General features: G+C 39.4%; 1 protein-coding gene across 2 annotated transcripts; it reads right to left on the reverse strand.

Moving 5' to 3' along the window:
* Nucleotides 1-14: 14 nt before the first annotated feature.
* On the reverse strand, nt 15-16,016 carry utp25 (UTP25 small subunit processor component). 2 transcript variants are annotated; one of them, XM_087136992.1, is made up of 20 exons: nt 15,136-16,016; nt 13,736-13,790; nt 12,802-12,898; nt 11,969-12,070; nt 11,561-11,707; nt 10,755-10,846; nt 10,213-10,308; nt 9,723-9,842; nt 9,392-9,477; nt 9,047-9,109; nt 8,260-8,456; nt 7,427-7,583; nt 6,579-6,675; nt 6,047-6,132; nt 5,478-5,562; nt 4,956-5,030; nt 3,531-3,602; nt 2,803-2,927; nt 2,349-2,447; nt 15-1,812 (listed from the first exon to the last, which is right to left on the reverse strand). In XM_087136992.1, exons 1-20 carry the CDS (start codon nt 15,270-15,272, stop codon nt 1,572-1,574), a joined length of 2,229 nt encoding a protein of 742 aa, XP_086993118.1. In that variant the 5' UTR covers nt 15,273-16,016; the 3' UTR covers nt 15-1,571. The 2 variants fall into 2 exon arrangements, with proteins under 2 accessions (XP_086993118.1, XP_086993109.1); XM_087136983.1 differs by having other exon boundaries at nt 11,561-11,737; nt 15,136-16,014.
* Nucleotides 16,017-16,652: the final 636 nt, after the last annotated feature.

The raw sequence follows: 16,652 nt of genomic DNA on the forward strand, positions 1-16,652 counted from the left end.
GAAAACTGAACCCGTTTCATTCTTTTTGAGCCGTCAAATTTATTGTGATCTTTGAAAAATAGATAATTTTTAACCATACAAGTAAACTTCCCAAGCTGTACAGTGTATCTTTTGAGAGATAGGGAAAGGGGGATCAAGTAGCTACCATGTAGTCAGCTTTCATTTCATATTTGGGGCTGAGATTGGGGGATGGAGAAAAGTCGTCCAGCATAGGGGCTGAAACAATGATAATAAAAACAGTGACTTTTATGGCTTTTAATAGTTAAAGCATGAGTTCTCTCTATCATGGCTATGATGATATCAATCTCTCTCTTTAGTGTTTTTACAAAAACAAATTTTGAGGGCAGCAAACTGATTAACCTCTGAAACTGGAATTTTTAGTATCAATCCTGACAATTTCTGAGAAATCGCATCACTGCAAGCTGAATATAACAAATGCTCACAGATCTTCAGTACCGTCGTCTTGTCCAAAAAAGGCAGATACTTTTCAGTGCGCTCCAAGTCTTCGTGGTTCACAGAACTAGTGGAAGCATTCGAGTGTGCTACTTGTGTTGACTCCCGAGTGCAGAAATATGGTGCATGCACTTTACCATCGGATCAAGAATGTGCTCCAGTGAGAGTGTATTGTCCCCGATCCGCGGGTTGCACTCTTGCCATTTGTGTGCTCAGAAGTACACTCGTGTGAACATGTGCAGCATGCTCAAACACGCCCACTTATTCTCATGAATAGATAACATAAATTTCAAAAACTAGTTTGAATCTTGCATCACAAATCCTGTACTGAGGCACTATTTAAGGTGCATGTGAATGAAAAGTAAGTACCAAACAATCACAGAGCTGGCAGGTACAGTGTGTTGAGTTTTCTCAAAGTAAGTACCATCATACAGTAGACATGAAGAATTAAACACAAATGGAGATCAATTGTGAGAAAAAGGGAAAACTGAATTACAAATAGAAATACGGTGATTTTAGGGGAAAACGCCTGCCTGATTAAAGCAGTGGTAGCCTGCTGTTTTCCTGAAACATTTAAACCATTGGGAAGTCACATGCATACCATATTGACACCAACCCAATGTTTAAAAGGCATTCTTCACTATAAACAAACTGTATACTTACTTTCTTGTGCATAAGTATTTTCTCGTCCATTTAACTAAGGGTATGAAAAGATCTGTGATATCATGGCTGGGACTCGAGTTTCTGTCAACTGATTGCTGATGTAACAAACACACTGCACATTAAACCAAGCCCGATGAACCAGAGCTCACAGCTAGTACATCACCTGTTTGCTGCCTCCAACACTGGCTCCTAGATAACCAATTCACCAGTGTAAGTGGGCCCAGAAAGGACACAAAACATCTTCCAATAGCACTGTTTTCTTTATCATAGCAGGAACTTTAAAACCTGCCTGGTGCTGCATATCTACATGAGACCGATATCTTTCAGTAATGAGCAACCCTCTCATGACACTGAGGCCCATGCCAGATTTCCTGAACTTCGTGATGCCTCATCTGCCATCAAGGGTCAACTTTTTTCTCCCATGAAGGTGCTGTAACTCCCTCGGGCTCCCTCTATTAGCTGTCTGCTCCGGTGACCAGCAAGTGCACGTCTTTGTCCGAGGACAGCATGTGTCTGCAGCGAGTGGACCCGACAACTGCGGCCAGTCTCTGGGCATCGTAGCGTGTGTACAGGATGCTGCAGTTGTGCTCTGCAGCACCTTGCAGAAGTTGCAGCATGTTGCACAGCTCGCTGTAGAACTGAGGATGGCTTGGAAGCTGATAGAAGATGATATTGTGGATTTTTTTTATCTTGAGCCTGCAACAACAAAAAATGTGAAAAACCAAATTAGAATCTATGCTGTTCACACCGTAAAATCACACTTCCTAACAAATATATTCTGACAGAGATGTCATTGCTGTGATCTAGTCAATTACAGGTCAATTCACAATTAAAATGGGATTAAAAGAAAGAACTGTAAAAGGAACACCTTTGTCACAGTTTAATTCGAATAGCTCACGGACTTGATTCACGACAAGGTCGCTTAGAAAGACTTGTTTAAAATTGCAAAATTCACACTGTGACGAGCCCACGGCACCCAACTGCACATAGCAAGCTTCATCTATGCCTGCTTGATTCACTGATCTGCATCATAAACTAACTGTGTTGAAGAGAACAGTGCAAATTTAAAGTCATGTGTGGTTCTTAAGCTTTCTATATCAGACATAAATGGTAAAACTTTTCTGAATCAGTCAGAGGATTTAGTACTAGTGCATTTCTCCAGTTTGTAATTTCCCTCCCTCTATTCTGAACATTCAATATGATAATTTTTAAGCCTTTTTGGAGAATCACACCTTCTGAAGTAATAGAAACGTTCTGTGAACAGTAGCAGATGCCTGGATCTGTTGGCAATGTAGAGTCTGGCTCGAGAGATGTTGGGCTGACTGGTGTACCTACGCAAAAATAACCACAACAATAAAAACAGTGTAATTTGCTTTGGAAACTTAGGACAGCGACATGATTGCCCACTCAATATGACAAACTGCAAGGCCAGAAATACTATCCAAAAAATTACATTCCTTTTCTTTCTGATATTAAAAGGAAACAAAAAACAAAAAAAATTGAAATTCTGAACAAGTTTTTCAGTTGGACATTCTACACTTTGATTGAATAATTAAAGAATTTTATAATTAGTGTTACCACTTCAAATCATTATCCACAATCCACATAAGCATGCCATTCAGCTAATATTGTAGATTTTCAAAATGATATCTGTAAGTTGAAACCTAGCCTGTAAGTTTCACTTACTCGCATATCTGTGCAAAATGAATTTCCTCCTTGCGGAAGTGGTTACGAAGTCGAACAAAGTCAAAGTAGCTGGGGACATAGATCAGTGTACCCACCATCGTAGGATCCTGGTACCGAGGCAAGATCTGTGTGTCCAAAGAAAAAAAATGAGCTTCACTGTGTGCCAACTTGTCCAGGAAAAATGTCTAGGTTGGTTCCTTATTGAAACCCTGCCAAAAACTCACTTCATACTTGATTCAAAATGTGAAGTGAAAACTGGATGTCAACTTGTGCTAAGAGCAAACATGGCTACAATGCACTGAAGGTACGCTATGTTTCACATTATCAAGGCAGGTTTTAGTCTTTGATTTACTTGTCATTTACATTTGTATGGAACTTGAAACATACTCATGCGACAAGCTGACACCAAAATGCAATTACACATCTCCAAACCCACTCCACAAATTTATATCAATCAATATTTAGAATGGATTTTTCAGCACGACAAAAAGATGCCGGAGGAAATTTCACAAGAAATTCAAACTTTGGATCTCTTTTGAAAGACAGAGTACGCTCTCGTGGAAATGGGACACAGCTGAGATCACCATACAGCATCCCAAACAAGAATGTAGAAAACCCAGGCAGGGTTGCGACAAACAGCACCGAGTGCCATTTTATAACACTTTCACAGACATCACACCTAATTCTACTCGTCATCTCCAAAATTTCTCTCTCACATATCTACTCACCTTCGACACAAAGAAGTCAAATCTCTTGTCTGGCTCCTCCATAAAACTCTGGCACTCTATCCGATGGAACACCTGCAATATTCAAGTCTACTTCAATACCACCCAGGAACTATGTATATCTTTTCAAAATATGGCACCATTGTCTATCAAACCTAGCTGAACCTGTTTAACCACACGCTGCCGGGTGCTTTTAAAAATGCAGTGCCCACATATGGGCGATTTTCAAGATTTTTAATTTTCAAAACTCTTTAAAAATTCATCATTTCATTTAATGGATGTTTACAGCCACACGAATGACTGTTTGGTAGCTACTCTAAGCTGACAGGTAACCTTTGCCCCTATGCCCCAAACAGTGGTATACTGTTTAAAAACAGTGAAGGATTACCTTTGAAAAATGCAAGCCGAAAAATGATAATTCCCAGCAGCAGGTCTTTTGTTCCGGGTATGATATTTTATTACACAGGCCAGCTCTTTCGTCCCATTTTGGGCACCCTAACTTTGCGTATAAACCTATGGCACTCGAAACGGGGTTCCCCGGCAGCAAGTGGTTAATACAAACCAAGGAAAAATTCTTAACTCTCAGTACTTTCAGTACTTAATTTGTATTCATAAATACCTGGGACAGTTTTTCTATTCCTTTTGGTCAAAACACGTCCCATGACCCATGTATTAACATTTGATAATGCCCGCTGCAATTTGGTAATGCCCCCTGCATAAAGCACATTCTGGTGCCTGGGTACGAGACAGTTTAAATGATTCCGATTGGTCAAGAGTCTGTGTGCAAGCAACAGGCGGAACTCGCCACGTGCGCTCCAAGTCCATATAAGGAGATTCTTTTTTATTACTTGCTCAATGAATATCCCATCAAATGGAAGGGGGTTTTGGGAAAAATGAAAATACAATTTTTGAACAAAACCCTTGGAAATTTATCAAATATTGATTTCCTTGACTCTCTGACTAAAATAGTATTTATGAATGGGAATAAATATGTGCTCGGCTGGTCTTGGAGAATGAACGCTGATAATGCCCAGCAGCTTGGGCATTAATCGTGTATTCTCCTAAATGTGCGCTTAAGACCAGCCAAGCACATACTTACATGTATTCCCTTAATAACACACTGTCAAGTAAGACGTGGTTTCATCAACAACAAAAAAAGGAAATTCAGAATTCAAACTACATGAATGTATGCACATATCAGGTGTGAAATTTTTCACCCTAGGATAAAATATTCACTGTAGGTCATAAATGCATGCCACGTTCCAATGCACTTTAGTTACCACTGCTTTTACACATCTTCATCCATCAGCTGTCGTCATTCAGATGTGTAAAATGTCAAGTCTTGATGCACGCATGTGAGATTGAAATTTGGAACCAGGTTTCAAATTACCGTAACCTAGATAGAGACAATAATTCTGAATTACCAACCTGCGGCAGCTGTGTAATTACTTGGCAAATGGAGCCTGTTACTGGAGGGTTGTACACCACGGCCTTGCCGGCCAAATCTAAACAGACATACTAAGGATAATATCTTTAAGAAATGAGGCTGTTTGTGGTTAGGCTTAATCTTAGAGTTCATGTTGATTTATTTGAAAAGAAAAAAATGTAACATTTTGTAAAGCTTCAAGCATTACAAAGTATAGCTTTGGCAAAAAAAAGATTTGAGAAAGAAACATTATTAACATATCTAAAAAAAGAAAGTGATATATCCTGTGTTTTGTGTGGTCGTACGTTTTATGCTATGATGCATTAACTTTAAGGCCTTGTAGTTAGCAGAAAAACGACGCTAACCAAAGTCAAATTTCACAGCCTAAATGTGCCAAACTTAAGCTTTCTTTTTCCCCAAACCCTCACAATTCCTCCCGAATCCCTTCATCACGTGAGAACCAATTAATGTCAAGGAATGTGGTTAAGAAGCTGACCCAACTCAAGCAAGTACACTGAAAGGATATTAGCACAATGCTTGTTGAACAGTGAATTGATCTCTGGAGTGGTTATACTGCTGAAGATCAGCGTCTGTCGGTAGTACTTACTCCTTCAGAAAAAAAAAGTGCCATATTTGAAGTTATACCATTTACATAAAAGGGTCATGCTATCTTTTTAATACAATATATCAGTTTCAAAGAGAGAAAACTCGCCAGTCATAATTCATGAAATTTCCAATTTTTCCGAGTCTGTAGAGTGAAGCAAGAGACCCCTGACAAGTAACTATCTGTGATTTAAATGTCAACCAGGAACCTGTCACTGTCAAATGACAATTAATGAATAAACATTTACTACCCACTCTCCATCCACGGATATTACTTTGTACTTATATGCACATTTACTTGTATGTAGTGAAGTCTTTCTACATATTTTTACTACATACTGCAAAAATTTGAATCATTTTTTTGTTTTAAATACCCATCCTGTTATTGGTGTTTATCAATGTTGAATGTAGTAATAAATGAAACAAAACTACTGAGCATCCTGTGACCACTCATCATCCACTCACCACTCAAAACCAACTAACCACTCACCATCCATTCAGCGTCCACTCTCTGAGTCTTGAGAAATCTACGCCGTGAGAGTCTCTGGGCTGCAGATGCATGTACTCCATCAGATGCTGTAAAGTTCCACAAAAATGCAACTAGATTAAAGTTGGTGCACATTTCACCTCAGGGTAAAAGGCTACACAATTCTCAGCAACTGCTTGCAGTTACTGGAGTTACCGGCCAAACTCACAAACAAAAACCCAGCGAAAGACTGATGGGGGTGTATCTTAACTCAGAGTCTGCCTGGTGCAAGATCATGAAACAGCTGTTTAAGCCTGAGTCAGTGGCAGCAGAGTAATTGCCATTTCCGCAATAATGAGCGTGAGCAGTAACATGGACCCGGTGAGGATTTGCAATCTAGGGCCCTGTGTGGCTATTTGGCCTTGGGATGGTTGGTTTGTTGGAAAATGCTACATTTAGAAGGTATCTCATCTTGACAACCCTTGTATGTTGTCGCCTGAAGCGGGGTTTCTAGTCAAAATAAACCGGAGGGCTGCGGTTTAAGTTTGAGACATACCATGATATGCTCCCAGTTCTGCATGAGAAACACATCAGTCTGATCCATGATGAGTAATTCAATGGAGGACAAGAAGTCATAGTCTTGATGTTTCTCCCTGTAAACAGGCACAAAGTGAGATCTTAATTGTGACTAAAAGAAAACTGGATAGTTTCTTGTTGTTACAATCTGTCTTTAATATCTTCAGTCGTGAGAACATACATTTCGTAATGACATCAACTTTTAAACAATTATCTGCTTTTGCCACTTTTCAGACACTTTGAGGCAAATTTTCTGATGTAGGATCTATAACACTTACTGATTGCGAGGCACTGATTCCATTACAGGCAATGGAACATTGGCCGATATTACGCAACCACCTTACTTGGAACAACCATGACTTTTTTGACTGGAACAAAAAATGCCCTGCAGGACAGTCACATCTGACTTTCTATCATTTGAAGAAACTTAAAAGCTGACAGTTGAAATGACGCTCTCACCTGACAGTGAGCACGCAATTGCCAATGAATTATGAGTCAACCCACTGGATTCAGTTTAGAACTAATAGATACTATCACATGTATGTAAACCTGCATATAAAACCCCCAATACAGTTTTCTTCATTCTTCTCGATAGTGCAGCATTTTCACAGATAAACTTTTTGTAACAACCAAAGAGTGAGCCACTGGATTCCCCTATATGGGATGACTCTAAAGGATTCCAGGAAGAACAAAACCGTCAAGCGGGTGAGCGCTAACATCTAAAGAATCCTGTTGCTAGGGTGAGAATAACTGGGATCCCTATGGTTACAGGTATGTAGCTTTGTGAATCAGCAAACCCATTCAGCCATCAGCTTGATAGAACCTTACCCCTTGGTTCCGATGAGGGTTCTCAGGCCTAGCGGTGATGCAATAATGATGTCGGACATGTAGAAGTTTGTGTACAGCTGGAGTCGTTTACGAGTGATTGCCAGACCTATCCTGAAGTGATCGTCGGTGTTGCCAGCAAAGGTGGACTCCCAGTCCTCTAAAAAATAACCAATAGTTAATGAGAAACAAAGTCATAATGCTCGCGTCTGAATCAAAATGTACAAAATAAATAAAACAAGAGTTGCAAACTTCGTTCAATTTTTAACATTTTCCCTCCAACTTCTTATGAGAAACAATTTCATGTGTTTCTTTTCAATACTCTGCTAGTTCATGCAAAGTTATTCGTTAAGATGGAGCCCTCCTCTGCCTTGTCAAATACTTCTTAGGGGTTTGACTATTAGATAAAATCAAAAACAATTCAATGGTCAGGTGCACTCAATGAAACAACGCATGAACAATGCATGTATCCCTCCTTGGTTCTCATGTCAAGGCCACAGTCCATCTACAGTTCACAAACACAGTCCAAGCATCCATGAGCAGCATCAATATGTCACGCTAGTATGGTAATGCTTAAAAGTCCTGATAACACTCCAACAACTTCTGGAAAAGACTCAGAACTTCAGTGGTGAAGAATTTGAAAAACGCAACATTCAAGGCCATTTTGTTTTGTAACACAGGCATTTTTTATCACTATTCTTATATTCTTTGGGATGTTTTAACCAACCTTAATTTTGAAAGTACTACTGTTGATGGGCAGCTGTTATCACAAAGCTGAAAAAAATGGTTATAATTCTGCTAAGCATGGAAGGCAAAAGCATTGAAATGTTGCTTACCTGGCATTGGGTGCTTACTCGGTGGGCGTTCCTCTGCCTCTCCATACTCATCACTGAAGCGTTTCCTCCGACCTAAGTTCTGACTGTCTGCTGCCAGCAACAGCTTGATGAAGGTATTAACAATACGGAGGACCGCATTGCGGAATGGGACTACAACCAGGATGCGTGGCCTAGTGAGGCCTTGATCTCTCATTGTCCTGAAACAGAAATTATTAACATTTGATTTGAACGGTCAAAGACAGTTCAATGTTTAATTGCAACACAAAGACACACATTACTTGACTAATTTTGACCAAAAGGACACCTTTGACCAGAGAGAATGTTCCCAGAAAAGGAGGAAGAAATGTTAGCTTGACCATAGAATCACACAATACTAAACTCTGGACCACTTTATTGACGCTCTCCTCTGAAAATTAAGATAACCAGCCCAACGCTGCCAATCTCCAAAACTGTACACATCTTTGTTCTCTAAATACTAGTCAGAAGCCAGGCACCTTTTAAGTTCCACATCAGAAGGAATTGTGCTGTAAACCTCGGAAATGGCAATCAGGATCACTCAGATAGAATACAGTGATTTTTCAGCATTCACCAGCTTATCAAAACTTGGGAAATCAAGTATGTTCATTTTTAATCTGCCTTGTGTTCAACCAAAAAATTGACTGGTGTGAAACCCACGACCTCTGGAATACTCCCTCACTGCAATAACTTGATCAAAGTGAAAAACAGAGGAGAATGCAGGGAACTTTCTGTAATTAATAACTGGAACTAATCATAGATACAGACTTACTCAGTATCCAGAGTATTATCCTTGGACAGCATGGTGTTGTGTTTTAACACAATCTCTCTTGACCTACGTAAATAAAGGAAAACATGTATAATTTCAGAGAAATCCACTGCAAGGAAATTGTGCTTACGAGAAAGCACAATGGCAACGTAAATGTTTCCAGATGATTTAACTACCGCGTGTTAACGCAGGAAGAGGGTTACTCAACCAACTGACTAGGCATTATCTGCAAGGCCCATAACTGTAGTAATATGGTTTATTTCTGACCCTAACCCTATCCCAGAAATCAACTCTCATTTTTGCCCAATCAGGATACATCATAAATTAGAATCAGTCACTTTTCCTTACTTGACTATGTGGTTGAGTAAGTGCAGGCAGTACACGTTACATATCTCCTCAGCGTTCTTGTGTGTTCTCTCTGTGTACAGCAAGTCCTGAGAAGAGATGTTGCAATTGAATCATGCAGAATATTTTATTGTATGAAGGCTCTACCAGCATTCTGTCACACTTCTGCCTTATCGTTACACACTTTAAACAACTTGTAAAATTTTCAATAACGTACATTGTACACTCTATCCAGACAGACCCTTTTCCAAGACTTTGACTGAAAAATTATAAGAATGACTGGGTACTCCATGAAGTGTCCAGAAGAAAATTGATTCAATTCCTGCCAGATTACCTGGTAAGAGTTCATGATTGTGAAGAGCTCCAGTTGCAGTGGAGAGAACAGGTCCTGAGACCCTGACGGGACAAACTGTTTATTGTTGACTTCCCATTGGCCAGATATCCTCTTCTTGATCTGAGCATGAGCCAAGACAATTGTGGAACACAAAAGATAAATTGTTATGAAAGCAGAAAGTATATCTTTGAAAATTTCTGCACTGAGTAGCTGTCTGCAGAGAACCCGTCATTAGCAATACACACGGCAGAATAATTTGGTTGGTGCGTTGGTTTTTCCAAATCAATATTATTTGAGCCCAGTGACTTGTGTGCTCTGTAAAAGTGACTTCAGGCAAACACACGTATATGACATTATACAGTCAAAGAACTTTGACATAAACAGAAGTTTCTGCATGCGAAAATTAGTCTGTTCATTGGTGGTCAGTTGCAATGTAACCACTAACTCAGGAATTCAGCACAAGACAATGTGGTAAAAATTAAAGACTTACATTCAATTCTTTGAATGTCACATGATCTGGGATCTTGAGGCTGAATGGCTTTTTGGCAGACGTGGAAGAAAAGACAAGTCTGCCTAAGGTGTTCCACTAGATTTAAAAAACAAACAAACCAAATTCCAGCTTTTCATATTACATTTCATACTTTTAACACAGAAATTTCATGACAGCATGTCATATGCAAACTTTGTAATTTCAGCAACATACATGGTGGAGCCCATGCCCCAGGAACCCTTACAAACATAAAGACAAAGACACTATCCATGAAGACTTCCACACACAAAGATTTTACTTGGCCACCTGATGATTATTCCATGTGCCTGGTGACTAACTGAAGACTTGAAGTGCCCATGCAAATGTTTCAGTCACCAGACAAAGTACAGGTCAACAATGCAGCCTGTCTTTCTGATTAAGTCCATAAAAGACAGAACATTACACAAATTTGCAATTCCCTGTATTACTGCTAAATTTGGATGGCCACTTTTGTGACTATCCATGAAAAAATCATACCGATGCATGTAAGCTTTGAACTTTACCTTTGCCTGTAGTTTGTGTATCACCTCTCCCTTGGCCAACTGACTAGCAACACCTTCCCCGATGTCCTGTGCTACCCTCCTATAAAAGGGATCTACAAAATTAACATGAAAGTTGTACTTGGCTCTACTTAGCTAAAAGTGTAAAATCTCCAATCAGAGCACATGTTCTTTATGATGTTTCAATGTCTAAGACTGATGAACATGAGTGCTTTTGTTGAAACACATGCATCTTTATAAATATCTACCAGCTTGGACCCCTATTCCTCTCCTTTTTTTCATACTTCAACTTTTTTGGAAAATCTCTCGTGTTTTACACATGATTGTCAACTGTGGACGTCTAGTCAAATGTGGGCCCAAGTGTGGTTTCTATCATTCATAGTCCACAATTTGAATATCTTAAATGTACATGTACAGTGCTAACTAGGAAAGTATAAATCATGCTGAATCCATCAAGATTCTTCATAGTTTCAATGGTCAGAGTAGGGTTGGGATAAGGCAACCCCTAAGCTCTTCTGCTAAGAAAGTTACACCGGTTAGGTTATACTTTCTTTAATTAATAATTAGTCTTCAAAACGTCCTCGTGCATTATGAAGGAATGAGGTGGTTATAGGTTAAAGAAATTACACGACATTGTGTCATTTCTCACTGTGTGGTTCTGAGGATTCCTGAGTTTAACCTTGTATTTTCCCAAGAAGTGCTGCATCGTTCTATTCACTGCAATATCTAAAGAATTTTAATTTGGATCCTTCCAATGAGTAGGATCCAAACTGTGTCTTCATTATGACAAGCGGCAGATTTGGTCCTACCTCTCAACTGAGTCTTTGCATCATCTTCCTCTGCTGTGCCTTCATCGCTCCCTTCATTACTAGCAGTCTCATCTTCGTCATCATCTTCATCATCTTGAAGTTCCACTTCCTCTTCGTCCTCTACAGATTGGCTCAAGTCTGCCACATCTGTATCGGCAGATTTTTCAGGAAATACGTCTGCAAATTAAAAGATGATTCTCTAAACCTTTTGTATTTAGAAACATTTTTTTCTGAATAAGCAAAAAAACAGGACTGCAATGCTGACTACATTAACTGTAAGAACAATTGAAACCACGATAAAGCTCGCTAAATACAAGGAACACCACAACGGACGGATACATTTGACACTGATCCAACAAATAGTTCACAAATGTTGAAAGGGGCCTTGTGTCTCCAGCAATCTCTTACCTCCATCTTCATCTTCATTCTCTGCTTCCTCATTTCCTTCATCCTCTTCCTCCTCCTCATCGTCGTCACTTCCTTCATCGTCTTCTTCGTCATCTTCATCATCTGTGCAAGGAGCATACAGATAGTCAGTAGCCAACTGCCCAAACTGCCAAATCAGTTCTCTCAATGCAGCTAATGGATGTAGATAAATTCGGCCAGTGAAAATAATTTGGGAACACTTTGATAAGGTAAAAGAAAAAAATATTTTAATTCCAATACTAAGAATGTTACCAAGAATTAGTGGACTTAACAGACTGTCCCCTATCGTCACAAGAATGCACAAAGAAAGTTTAATTTCAAACTGACTGCACTCATGTCAAACCAGTTATAGAAGAATAGAAGTCCAGACAATAAAGTTGCTGAAAAGTCAGTCGCACATCAGGTTACAAGTATCTCAGGATGAACAGTGACAAAGATACATCAATGTCACTATCCATGGAGTTAAGTGACAGTGAGAAACTGACAACACTGGTCTGGCATGTGCTTGAGACTGACTAAATGACCTTGGGATTAATACATATATTTATTATTGTGGGTGGAGCCAGATGTCTCAGTGGACGATGTGTCATACTTGTTTGCAGTATACTGTAGGTCACAAGGTAAAAAGATTTTAACAACCATAACAACCAAGGCTTCACTGATAGTTTGACGAGTATTTTAGCCAACTCCTTTCTGAGCCCCCAAGTGATTGAAGTGTTAGATCAGGGAGTAAAAGTAAGGCTGAAGTAACAAGACAATGTCAGCTGAGTTACATTATGGGTGCGCAAGATTCATTTCATGGATTGTGAAAGTACCTGAGTACTGTTCCTCAGTCGTTGTACCTAGGGTTGTCAGAAGTTGCTCATAAGCAGACGGCTCTTGCTCAACACTACTGTCTGAACTGTAGTCCTCCTGGCATTCAACAAGTTGACAAAAGTAGAGCTTTTGAGGTAGCTTTATAAGTTCCTAAGTTCAAAGACTTCACATTTAATAAAGCGTTTTCCTACCTTTTGCATAAGTACAGGCCATTGTTTAACATAGAATGTGTGTAAAGTGTGCAGTCCAAAAACCTAAATAAAAACATTAGACAGACACATGAAATTCGTGAACATTTTACACAATTTGTTTCTTCATTCATTAGTGAAGTCGGCCTTTGTTTTGCATGCTTTTCTGCACTTGAAGTCTCAATCTAGAAATGATGCACAGTACAGTTCAATACAGTAGGCATGCAATCTCCAATCCAAAATGTTTAGTCCGATTGGGAAGAATTCCACATTGGACATCAAAGTTTTTAGTTTCAAAAACACCACCAACACTCAAAAACTGTGGAATTCTGTCTGTCTGATCTTTGTGAATTGTCTTCTGTCTGGTCAACCAAGAGCACTACGAATGTAAATGAGTCAGTCACACAGTTTCAGAAGACAGGCATCAAGTAAGATGAGCAATGACAAAGGAATGCTTTCACCACAGTTTGTTCAACGCCCCGTTGACTTGTGACTTTTTAAATTCCTGGCAAATGCCTCTGACTTATGTCTTTGTTGCGATGTCTTATAAATGTAAGCTATTTGTTTGTTTGTTGATGCGAAATAAATAATAACAATAACATGAGATGGGCTTGTAGGGACTTGTGATCTTTTGAAGATCAAGCTCTTGTGTTAAAATGTTCCAAGTGGAAAATGTTAAAAAAAAGTTTGGGTTAAACATGCATCTAAAGCCCTAAAATGATGTGAGAAGGCCTTTGTAGGGTACCTCTGTAATGCCTGGAGTTTGGTTTGCAGATCCTGACTGTAATCCCAGCTGTGCCCTGTAAACAAACAGAACCAACAGATGTGAAAATGGCAGGCAACCATCCAGATCATTAGGACTGAAATTGACACAAATGCAGAATAACCCGTCACATCCCGTAATGTGCTAAACACAGCATTCTTGTGTGTTACCCTTTTTTCAATATTGGCATGATGACTCATCCCCTCCAAAGTAGCTTTTTGTCTGTGTGTGAATGTGGTTTTGTTTCGAACAATATGTATTTATCAAGGCCCTTCAGAAATGCAGTTAAATTACTTATAAGGATAGCCATGTCAAAATAGACTAAAAATAAATAAGTAACTTCCTTACGAACAAATCCTCATATCAGCATTGTCTGGCCGACCATGTCCAAATGTTTTACCCTCCTTTTGTTGTAACAGTCACAAATGGTCAAAAATTCCTTCCACTTGATTTGCCCCAGAACATAGGGGTCATTGGACTGATTTTGACTGATACGACAACTTTGACAAGAATACATCTTTGCATAGGAGGGTTGAACTTGCGATTCGTAGAGTCCTAGTTAGACTAGCATCAATACAGCCGCCCTGGAAGACTGCATTGGAATACTTTTTCTTACCTTCCCCTTTAAGTTTGCTTTATTGCATTATACTTCAAGTTTGTCATGGTTGTGTTGACTGCATCGATTTTGCATTTAACCATATTCGACTCCATAGAAAGAGATTTTCAAGGGGTGGGCCCACATTTCGAGTGGCGTGGTATTCTGCAACGACTCCCTGAATTTACTTCCATAACAATGAAAAATTATGTCTGGTTCCTTTCAACCATCTCAACCTCATACATGTAATAATTGTGGTCACCAGCATTAGTCTAGGGTCCCCCTGAGTTCAAGGGAAAGAATTCCATGTAGTACATGGACGCCACTTAACAACCTGTGCACAAGTAGTAGGCCTATGCATGGTAATGAGTTGATCTGAAAAATAAAAATCTGATATTTTAACTGCTAAAAATGTTAAAATTACTTTTTAGGACATCTTGTTGCTTTCAGTTGGTTCATACTCAATAGGTCACTGCAGGGAAAGATTAGGGGCGTCCACATGGAATTAATTACATCATGTAGGCCTAAGCCTGAATCTGAATAATAGGCCTGGTCGGCAAAGCCTCCATCAGGAAACATCACACCAACATGAGCGTGAGGTTTAGTTTGGGGCGTGGACGGGCCTCACTGTAGCCCAAGTTGCTTCTCCTTGTCTCCTCTCTACAGGTTTCTTCAGGCTTACGAGCTACAGTGTCTAGGGCGCTTTTGAGAAATCCTCGGTGTCATTTCCAGACATGATTAATTATATGTGCCAATAAATTAGCAATGTCGGAAAAAGATGGCTTACCTATGATTCTCTGAAATCGCTCCGGTTTGTACTTTTTTCTTTCTTTCATTCACTTTCCGACTGATTGCTAGAAGGTCAATTTTTCTCCTCTTTCTCCTTCTCCCCTTTCCGTGTTTACGGCGCTTACTTCCCCGCATTTCTGTTCACTTTACAGCATACTGTGCTAAAGGTTAGTCTAAGAAAATGATGTTTTTATGAAGAACATGTAGGGCCTACCAAGAATTGCACGTGTTGACTGGCGATAGCTCAGTACTACCGATGCATATATCGCATGGAGTTCTAAATTCTACACGCTTTGTACACTATTGATGTTTTGAACAGGATACAAGACTAGGTACCAGTCTAGCAACATTTGCTACGCGTACACGTACCGTACATGTAAAGGGTGCAGACCACTAATTCAAGTGAGAATTTTTGACCAGCTCATTAGCATTAAAAGTGCCCCCCCCACAGTATCTTTTGAAAAAGGAGATTGTTTGGCCCCCAAAATGGTGAGATTGTGTAAATCGTTGCCAGGATCAACTCCCTGGGTCTTTGAGCTTTCATATGAGAGCAGAATGGCTAACAACTAGGGTTGAAAAATGGTCCTAAGTGCCCCCGAAAGTTGAGGGTTGCCACTTGAAAAACGGCTCCAATCAGACTTCGGAAAAATCACTTTTTGGGGGTGATTTTGTTTTGTGGGAATAATTAAAAATGTAATTGGTTAACCCACAAAAAATTTAAAAGAAATTGAAAGATAAGTGACCAGACAAGAATTTCATTTGTGTTTCAGAAATCTCAGGGATGTTGGCGCACGCATATGCACATGCTATTGGGACATTCTCTTAACCTGAAAAATCTTTCACGGAGGTGTGAAGCTTAATTTTTGGGATTTTGCATGCTTTGGTTTGGTTTGGTTTGGTTTGTTAAGGAAGGGAAGGGAAGGGAAGGAAAAGGGAAGGGAAGGGAAGGAAAAGGGAAGGAAAAGGAAAGGAAAAGGGAAGGGAAGGAAAAGGGAAGGAAAAGGAAGGGAAGGGAAGGGAAGGGAAGGAAAAGGGAAGGAAAAGGACAGGACAAGAAAAAAAATGTATCGACCTTTTCTTACCTCTTGTTGCTGAACTTGTGTTTTAAAAAGAATGTAATTACAGAAATTAGGGGTCCGAAAGTGTGACATTTTTGTGTCCCTGTTACATCTGACCTTTGTTGTGTGACATGGAATATCACCGGAATTAATTTCAAACTATTCCTATTTGTTTGGCAGATAATTTGCATTCAGTCATCATTTTTGGAAATATGAAATGTGTTCTGAACTTACAAAATCATATGTCAGATGTGAAAGGGACACAAAAAAGTCCCCTAATTACTGGAATTACCCAATACCAAATTCGAAAAGCTGAAAGTTTGCTGATTATACAACGGGCTTTTGCATCATTTGTCAAGTTAAAACTAAATAACAAAGAAAACAAAGAATTCAAAGAGGGGAACTTAGAAATACATTATAAAAGAAGAGATCATGGGGGGGGGGAATGGAAAGTGCA

Source organism: Acanthaster planci, linkage group LG01, assembly GCF_054643075.1.
Source record: "Acanthaster planci isolate LZ-2023a linkage group LG01, COTS_SCS, whole genome shotgun sequence".
NCBI lineage: Eukaryota > Metazoa > Echinodermata > Asteroidea > Valvatida > Acanthasteridae > Acanthaster > Acanthaster planci.